Source organism: Primulina huaijiensis, chromosome 1, assembly GCF_012295235.1.
Source record: "Primulina huaijiensis isolate GDHJ02 chromosome 1, ASM1229523v2, whole genome shotgun sequence".
NCBI lineage: Eukaryota > Viridiplantae > Streptophyta > Magnoliopsida > Lamiales > Gesneriaceae > Primulina > Primulina huaijiensis.
In genome coordinates this window covers 25,635,930-25,645,621 of record NC_133306.1, presented here as the reverse complement: position 1 = coordinate 25,645,621, position 9,692 = coordinate 25,635,930, and the positions used below count along the sequence as shown (strand labels likewise).

At 39.7% G+C, this 9,692-nt stretch overlaps 2 protein-coding genes across 2 annotated transcripts; one reads left to right on the top strand and one right to left on the bottom strand.

Annotated features, from left to right (window-relative positions):
• The first annotated feature begins 136 nt into the window (after positions 1–136).
• LOC140968722 (uncharacterized) lies at positions 137–1,652 on the top strand. Its single transcript, XM_073429838.1, has one exon. It carries the CDS (start codon positions 316–318, stop codon positions 1,390–1,392), a length of 1,077 nt encoding a protein of 358 aa, XP_073285939.1. The 5' UTR covers positions 137–315; the 3' UTR covers positions 1,393–1,652.
• A 6,107-nt stretch (positions 1,653–7,759) lies between these two features.
• LOC140968651 (uncharacterized) lies at positions 7,760–8,736 on the bottom strand. The gene has a single exon (XM_073429713.1). It carries the CDS (start codon positions 8,642–8,644, stop codon positions 7,760–7,762), a length of 885 nt encoding a protein of 294 aa, XP_073285814.1. The 5' UTR covers positions 8,645–8,736.
• Between the last annotated feature and the right edge of the window lie 956 nt (positions 8,737–9,692).

The window sequence follows — 9,692 nt, the reverse complement described above, 5'->3', positions numbered from 1 at the left end:
ATCTCATATCATATAAAAAAGAAAATAACTATTAAGTGAGAAAACTTATTATATAATATAATATTTCGAAAGGAAAGGGTAAAACTGGGATTTATAATATAATATATAATGAAATTCATGGCAAGACTGACACTGTTCCTAAAAAATAGCATACTTCACGTGGCAAAGGAATACAGTTATAAGCTTAAACAAGAGCAGTAGAAGGCAGACGACCTCCTCGTTCAGAGAGCTCTGCATCTGCGTACAATAATTGTGCGACCTTCGCTCACTTCCTTCTCCTGCTCACACACACACACACCCCAAATCTCTCCAATAATGCAGACTTGTACCGGCATTCCCTCAGCCGCGGAGCCGCCGCGATTCAGTGAAGATATTGACAGCGCTTGTTCCACCCCTTTTGTCAGTGCACCCTCTAGTCCAGGAAATGGCTCCTTCGGCTACTTCTTCAGTGCCCCGGCTAGCCCGATGCATTTCCTTATGTCCAGTGATATGACTAAAGCTTCTTCGTCTGGTTATGAGCCGGTTTTCATGTCGTCTGATCCTGATTCATTCGAGTTTGAGTTTTCTTCGAGGCTTTCCCCTAATGGGTTTGGGGGGAACGGGTCGATGACTTCGGCGGATGAGTTGTTCTGCAATGGTCAGATCCGACCCATTACATTGTCGTCTCACTTGCTGATGTCGCAGGAAATGGTTGTCCCATTAGCAGATCTGGACAGTGAGTATGGTGAAGCGGCCACGAGTGTACGAGGCAGGGATCTGAGGATGCGCGGCGCGAAGCACTCACGTCACCGCAAAGCCAGATCCATGTCGCCTCTACGGACGACACCATGCGTGTGGCCTGGTTCGAACACCAAGCCCCCACGTCAAGATCGGAATGAAAATGAAAGGGAAGAACCTTCGACAGAAACCACGCCGTCATGCTCTGCATCCTCGTCGCGTTCGTCATCATCCGGACGAAACTCGAAGAAGTGGATGTTTTTGAAGGATTTTCTACATAGGAGCAAAAGCGAGGGAAGAGAGAATAACAAGGAGAGATTCTGGTCCGCGATATCATTCTCTGTGGCGAAGGATCGGAAGATGCCGCCTTCTTCCCCGGCGCTATCTCCCTCCTCCTCGCGCGATGAGAAAAAGGGCAAAAGCGAGATGAAGAAAGGAAGAAAAATCCCAGTTTCCGGGAAACGCACCATCACCAACGGCGTGTGGAAGCGGCGGGTCCCCCCTTCGGCCCACGAATTGCACTACACAGCAAACAGAGCTCAGGCGGAGGAGATGAAGAAGAGGACGTTTCTGCCGTACAGACAGGGTCTACTTGGCTGCCTTGGGCTGAGCTCCAAAAGCTACGGCGCTTTCAGTGGCTTCGCTAGAAATCTGAACCCCATTTCGTCCAGGTGATCGATGCAACAAACGAATATCAAAAGCATAAAATATTTATATATTTTGGCCTTTGAATTTTTTTTTTTTTGGATGAATCAAGAAAATAAAGTAATATGGTCTTGAGATTAATCTGTATGATTCAGAAGCTTTGATCCATCACCTCACTCGGTGACTTTGATTGTTGATGAATTGGGATGCTGCTTGTGTATTGTGGTTCTTGAAAATGTCTGTAATTTGTTATAACATACTCCGATCGATTTGTGTAAAAATATGTATGTATGTATGTATGCATGTGACTCTAATGGAATGTAAGAGTTTAATGTTGTTCCTTGTTCATGGTTTCGGTTCTTTTTATGTCTTCAATGCCAAACTTTTAATGGCAAAGAAATCATCTGACACTCTAGACCAACCAATGGTAACATTCTCTTTTCCAGTAAAAAAAATTTACCTTACTTGTTTTCAAAAGATTTATGATTACGAGTCAACTTGACCTAGACCCTAATAAATCTTGACATACGTACGAGTATACGATAAACTCTGGAACATATTTTCAGTGTAATATTTTCAGTGTAAAATATGCCCCACACAAGAATCAATCTTGCAAGCGCGAGAGAATCGACTCACACCTTGCCAGATTTTAATCGATAGTTGACATGGCGAAGCTATCTCAAGTACTAAGCATCATAAATGTAACATGCTTAATCTAAATTATAGCATAAAAACATATTTAATTTTTAGTAAAAACTATGAATTAGATATAATAATGTGTAAATTTGATACTACTTGAAGATGGATGAGTCATGCATGAGTCCAGATTTTCAGAATGTTAAAAAAAATATCGAAATTTTATAATATTAATGTTTGAACTAAAAAGCTTGCGTTTTTTTCACAGAATAAGCACGTTTATCCATTTCCACAATCCCTATCTTTCATCAATACAATCATCAAATCTTTCGGAGTTTTACCATAATTTCGTACTTTTTGAAACCTCTCACTTTTCATGTAATGATTGAAATCACAAGCGGATCGAACAGAGCGACCAAATAAATCTAAAATTCTTATATAGTACTTTTTTTCTCGAAAACTATGTCTTGATTCAATTAAATGGTCGTACCTGTAATCGATTGGTTTTGAGAAGAAAATTAAAAAATTGATCTTTTTATTATAATAAATAATTGTAAAACTCAGTTTACGAATAACAAATACACAAAATAATACATAAATTTTATATAAATAATAAACTAACAAGTATTTGAAATAATTACATGAATATTATTAGTTTAACTGTTTTAAAAACAAAAATATTTATTGAATCTGTATAATCAAATTTTCGAACAATTTATTTCTCAATCGAAAAATTATAATAGTCAAAATTCTTTTTATTTAAGTTACGCAACTCTCGTTGATGCCAAATGATGTTATCCAATTATTAAGAAGACAATAAAATTTCCATGGTATCGAGTTTTATATCAAACTATATGCAAAACTTTCAAATTAATAACCCCTAAACGTAAATCAAACTACAAAAATCAATATTAAAAGACTTAAAATATGAAGTCAACACATAAGCATGAAAATCAAGTAAAAAAATTCAGTATATGGTTAAATATACAAAAATAAGTAAATGAAGCGGGAACAACACTATAGAATAAAATTAAATGGTAGAAGTCCCCTCGAAACATGAAAGACCGGCCTCACGTTATGTTGGTGGTGAGGTTTACTTGTTCCATTGGTCGGATCATAGGCAAAACAGAAATGATTAGTTTGTGAGCATCGTTGTCTCAATGATTATTGTTATCATTAACAAACTAAAGGCCAAAAAGAAAACTATTTTTGTCCATAACCGGATTTGATGTTTGATTATTGACTTAACTGGTGCTTCATCCAACCAAACTAACTAAACAAAGTTTTGTCCACTTTCAGACATGATATTTTTCTGTCCTAATATCTGCGCATCATACTCACATCATAATTTCATAAAATATTATACTTACATCGTTAATTCATTACAATTTTAATAACTTATTTCCAAGATTTTATGGGATAAAGTAATAATATATCACTGCAACCAAGTCCCACCCTACTGAGTTTTATATAGTCGGGTGTGGTATGACGTGCAATTTTTGGTAGGGAGTCATTAGATAGTGAGACCAATGTGTTCAGATTCTCGCGTGGGAGAGAGTATCGATTATATTGGTATCTTTTGTAATTGGATTGGTACAGTAAAATGCCGGCAACTGTCCTTTTTGGACCTTCTTTATTTCAAAAATGTCGACCTTTTTTTGACATGATTTAAACTCATAGTACACCATGTCACATTTACATGGCATGAAAATATGGAAAGCAACATATTTACAACAAAGAAATGCCCAACGCTGAAGTTATGAAACTTGAATCTGCCGAACAGAACTGATACAGAGAAGACCGTAATCAGACATATAAACGTCACTTCATCTTTTTCACTTGGATGTAATATCTGTGTGAATGAACATTACAGTTCACAAATTCGCAGAAAGGCGAACTCAGACAACTGATTCTCTAGCTTAACCGATCATCAAATACTACACCTACCAATGTTCTGACTAGTTTAAAAAGTTCACTAACAACCTAAATTTTGTTTTGAAAGAATTCCCAGTTGCAATGTAAAAAATCCACCTGTTTTATTCATTTTTACCTGCAGATAATTTGGGATGGTGGCGTCCAAAAAGAGCAACCATCCATCTTGACAAATCTGAATTATGGAATCTCTTGCATATAGCCGCGCAATATGAACTACAAGCTTGAAAGAATGTTTTTCCTCCTTGCTTTCTCATTCTCAATCGTCAGAATATATCCTCAAGATTGGAGCATAATCCTAGGCTACAAAACAGGAAACTAACAATATACATTGACTGATTCTAGGCTAGAGAATAGGAGGCAAATTAGACGGCTAACAATATACATTGACTTTTCTAAATATTTACTATATTTAACACTCCCCCGCAGTGGAAGCGGGAGGTTTACGAACGCTGAGACTGTCCCGAAAATCTTCAAATAACACATGTGGCAAACCCTTAGTGAAAATATCTGCTATTTGATAATGGGAGGGGACTTGGAGAACTCGGACTTGTCCTCGTGCAACCTTCTCTCGGACAAAATGGATATCCATTTCTATATGCTTTGTACGTTGATGTTGAACTGGATTACCCGACAAATAAATAGCACTGACATTGTCACAATACACCAAAGTAGCTTTCTTAACCGGACAATGCAACTCTAAGAGAAGGTTTCGAAGCCAGCATGACTCAGAAACCACATTCGTTACCCCACGATACTCGGCCTTGGCACTAGAACGAGATAATGTGGGTTGACGCTTTGACGACCAAGAGACCAAGTTGTCCCCTAAAAATACACAATAACCAGATGTAGATCTCCTCGTATCAGGGCATCCACCCCAATCCGCATCAGTGTAGGATACCAGAGAGGAAAAAGATGATGGATACAAATGTAGGCCATGATTTAATGTACCCTGAACATATCTAATAATCCGTTTGAGAGCAGACATATGGTCCATCCTTGGATCATGCATATGTAGACAAATCTGTTGGACGGCATACGAGATATCCGGCCTCGTGAAGGTAAGGTATTGTAGAGCCCCTGCAAGACTCCGATACAGAGTAGAATCATCAAAGGGAGCACTAGATGTAGCACTAACCTTTGATTTGGTGTCAACCGGAGTAGCCGATGATTTACAAGAGATCATTCCGGCACGTTCAATTATTTCTTCGGCATATGTGCGTTGAGAAAGGAACATACCACCTTTATGTCGAGTCACCGCAATACCCAAAAAGTAATTCAATGGACCAAGATCCTTCATAGCAAATTCAGAACTAAGAAGATCCATAATAAAGAGCCGGAGAGCATGAGACGAAGCAGTAAGAATAATGTCATCAACATATAATAAAATATAAGCCATTTCTGACCCCTTGCTGTAAATGAATAATGAGTTGTCACACCGACTATTAGTGAAACCGATAGACATAACAAAATCAGCAAAGCGCTTATACCAAGCTCTGGGAGCTTGCTTAAGCCCATACAAAGACTTACGCAAGAGGCAAACATAATCTGGATGGGTATGATCCCTATATCCCACTGGTTGATGCATATATACTATTTCTTGAAGCTCACCATGAAGGAAGGCATTCTTGACATCCAATTGATGGATTGGCCATGCCTTAGAAAGAGAAAGGCTGAGAACAGTGCGAATAGTTGTCGGTTTGACAACCGGACTAAAAGTTTCCCCACAATCAATGCCAACTTGTTGAGTTTTCCCATCACCTACAAGACGGGCTTTGTGCCTCTCAAAATCACCGTTAGATTTAAATTTATGAGTACAAATCCACATAGACCGAATAACATTAACACCAGGAGGTCGGGGCACCAAATCCCACGTCTTATTTTTCATAAGAGCATGATATTCATCATCCATGGCCATTTTCCAATTTGGGTCACGAAGTGTCGCTATTGGGTTTCGAGGCAAAGGGGACTGCGAAACCGTGGTGTGTAATGCTTGGTATTTTGGGTTGGGTTTGTAAATACCATGTTGACTTCGAGTGACCATAGTGGGCTTAGGAAGAGGAGTATTGGAAGGAGGAGCAATGACTGGGCCTGGTGAAGGTCGGGCCGTGCGTGAGGCAGAAGGGGGAGTAGGGATTGTAGTAGGAGAGATGGGAGATGCGGAAGGAGGAGTGGTTGGGGAGGGGGGAGCTGCTGGGCCCGGTTGGGGAGTAGTGTTGGCTTGGGCTGGCGATGTAGCCAGAGGAGCAACATATTTTTGAAGGTGATCTAAGACATAAGAAGAGAGACCACTATCCAAAAAATCATATGTATGTGACGAAGGGGAATGCAGTGATGCATAGGGAAAGACATTCTCATCAAAAATGACATGGCGACTAATGATAATTTGACGGGATGACAAATCATAGCATTTATAACCACGATGATTAGGTGGAAAACCCAAAAAGACACAAGGAGTAGATCGAGGCTGCAATTTATGGATTTTAGTGGAAGGAATAAGAGGATAACATAGACATCCAAAAACCCGAAGATGAGAATATGAGGGAACCCTTTGATATAAAATTTGAAGAGGAGACTTATTACCCAAAAGTTTGCTCGGAAGAATATTAAGAAGATATGTTGCCATTTGTAATGCATGATGCCAAAATGAAGGGGAAAGGGAGGCATGAGAGAGAAGAGTACGAGTGATATTATTGATAGACCGAATTTTCCTTTCGGCCTTCCCATTTTGAGGAGAGGTGTGAGGACAAGAAAGACGGAATGACATACCATTTTTCTTACAGAAATCCCAAAAAAGTCCATTGTCAAATTCCCTCCCATTATCACATTGCATAGTTTTAATATTACGTTCAAATTGGCTAACAATATGAGCCCTAAAAATCAAAAACTTCTCATAAACCTCTGATTTTTTACCCAAAGGAAAAGTCCACAAAAAATTAAAAAAATCATCCAACAATAACACGTAATATCTATGCCCTGCAGAACTCAGAATAGGTGAAGTCCAAATATCACTATGAATAATATCAAAAGGTAAAGAAGTACCCGAAGTAGAAGCAGCAAAAGGCAACTTAATATGTTTTCCGAACACACAAGAACGACAAATACTAGAATTAATGTTTCGATTACAATCAATGCTTTTATTGATCCTAAGAGCATCTAACACAGGAGCTCCCGGATGACCCAGTCGATCATGCCAAAGTGAGGAAGAGAGGACTGCAAAGGTAGATGGAGTAGTTTGATTGTGGATAGATTTGAGAGGATATAGGTCACCCTGACTATCACACCTCAGTAGAGGCGTCCCCGTCTGAAAATTCTTCACAGAAAAACCGAATGGATCAAATTCAACCGAAACAGAATTATCAGTGGTGAATTTCCTAACAGAAATTAGATTTTTGATTATTTTGGGAGCATGAAAAACATTTTGTAATGACAATGGAGGATTAGGAGAGGGCAAACAGGTATGACCATAGCCACTAATAGGAATTGAATGACCATTTCCGACAATAATACCAGAATTATGATTGCTCAAATGAAAATAAGACGAGAGATTACCATTTGACGAGGTCATATGTGATGTAGCGTCGGTGTCCATATACCAAGTACGATCGGGTGGATTTAGAGTCATGGTGTGCATAGCCGATGCAATGTCTGTAGGCACATACGAACCAGTCTGACCATTGAAAGAAGGAGCCACAGGAGCAGTGAAAGCCTGATATGATTGCTGCTGGGGGCGTGGGCCCAACACCCCAGGCCCAAAGGCGACAGTAGGTGGGCGAGCCCATCCTTGGGTAGGCATAGGGCAGGGGGGAGGAGCCCACTGAGACCACCCCTAGTTAGGAAACGGACCCCACCCCCATAATGGACGCTGTTGTGGTGGCCGTCCTAGCGGGCCAGCCTTGCCGGAACGATTGCCGCCCTTGTTCTGCCTGCCATTGCCGCGGACGCCTAAATTTTTTTGGCCATTCTGTTGTTGTGTGCTGCCAGAATGTTGCTGCACCCTCCCCTGTCCCGAATGAGACGGAACAAAGGAGGATCCATCGTCCTCATGTGGAGCAATGACCATGGCAGAATCGGACGTCATTGTAGCCTCCGTAGCTAAGCCCGATTCCTCAAGAGTGAGCATGGACCTGGCTTGATAAAAAGAAGGTAGGGGATCACTTTGTCGGATCATTGTACCCACACCACGGTACGGAGTAGTGAGACCAGAGACAAGTTGAAGCACCAAACGACTCTCAGACACCGGAGCCCCGACATTCTTCAATTGATCGGCCAAGGACTTTAGCCGTTGACAGTATGCCGATACATTGGGGCAATTTTCCATCTTGGTGGTTGAAAATTGTTGCTCAAGAGTGACCGCACGGGAATGCTTATTGTCTTGGAAAATGTCTCGCAAACGGTTCCAAGCCTCCAGTGCCGTAGCATCGGGTGCAAGGATGGTGTGTAGAAGGTCATTAGATATCGTGGCGTAAATCCACGACAAGGCCGTGGCATCAAGAGTAGCCCACATGTCGGCATCCTCCTCCTCGACCGTGGCCTTCGGTTTGTCTTCCGGAGGAGGTATGATGTGATGGAGGACCTTGTTCGAACGTGCATGAACCTTGAACAACTCCGCCCATGTTGAGTATTGCACGTTTTCCATCTCGAGAATAATAGGAAGATGATTCCTAATGTTGGAGACAGCAAGAGCTGGGTGAAAATTTCTAGATTGAGACATCGTTGCCGGAGAAAGACAAATGACAGGGAAGAAGGAAAAGAAGAAGAAGAGGGGCGGAAATCACAGCTAGGGCGCAGCGGAAAGAGATCGAGAAAAAACCTTATCCCGCTCTGATACCATTAAAGAATGTTTTTCCTCCTTGCTTTCTCATTCTCAATCGTCAGAATATATCCTCAAGATTGGAGCATAATCCTAGGTTACAAAACAGGAAACTAACAATATACATTGACTTTTCTAAATATTTACTATATTTAACAAAGCTTTTAAAAACCGCACAAAGCAGAAAATGCTAGGGTATTTAAGCTCTAACCAGCGGGAAACGGAGAAATGGATGCTGAGAGTTTCGAGTTTTTCTACGTACTAGAATGCTTCATCTAATGAACGACAGACAGAACAAATTGGATCGAATTTAGGATGATGGGCCCAATAATCTTATTGGTCTAAACATTTTTGAACATATTGGGCTCATCACGTCTGTGATCCAGTTTTATCGAGACCAAAGTGCCTGCAACGGTCAACAAAATTCAAAATACAGAAATACTTCCATCTTTTATCCCACAAACAAAACTACGTTTCTATACGATTTCTTCAGTTTCATATTGTTATAAACAAAAAGTCATCGATAAAATAAATCAAGTTCAAATATTTTAAATAACTTATTAATACTTAGCAGATTGCTCCCCATAAATTTCAGACTTAAAAACAAATTATTTCCTTACTTTTTATATATTAGCTAGCCTACATTTTGGGAAACAATAATCGTGCTTACTAACGAAGAGTGTGATATATAGAACTGTGTATGCGTTTTAAAATATTTAAATTGAATTATTACAATCAACTAAAATTTTTGATAAAAAAACGAGTATTCAATATTATAATTTGTAACAGAGCTTCATATAATTATTGTAATTCAATTAATAATATAAAAGTAGAGCTAAAAATGATTCGATTAAGGAAGAATTGTAAATGTTTTTCTACTATCAATCTCAATAATATGTATTTAATAGTAAAAAAAAAAAATTATGAAATAAACCTCTCAGGGAATTGA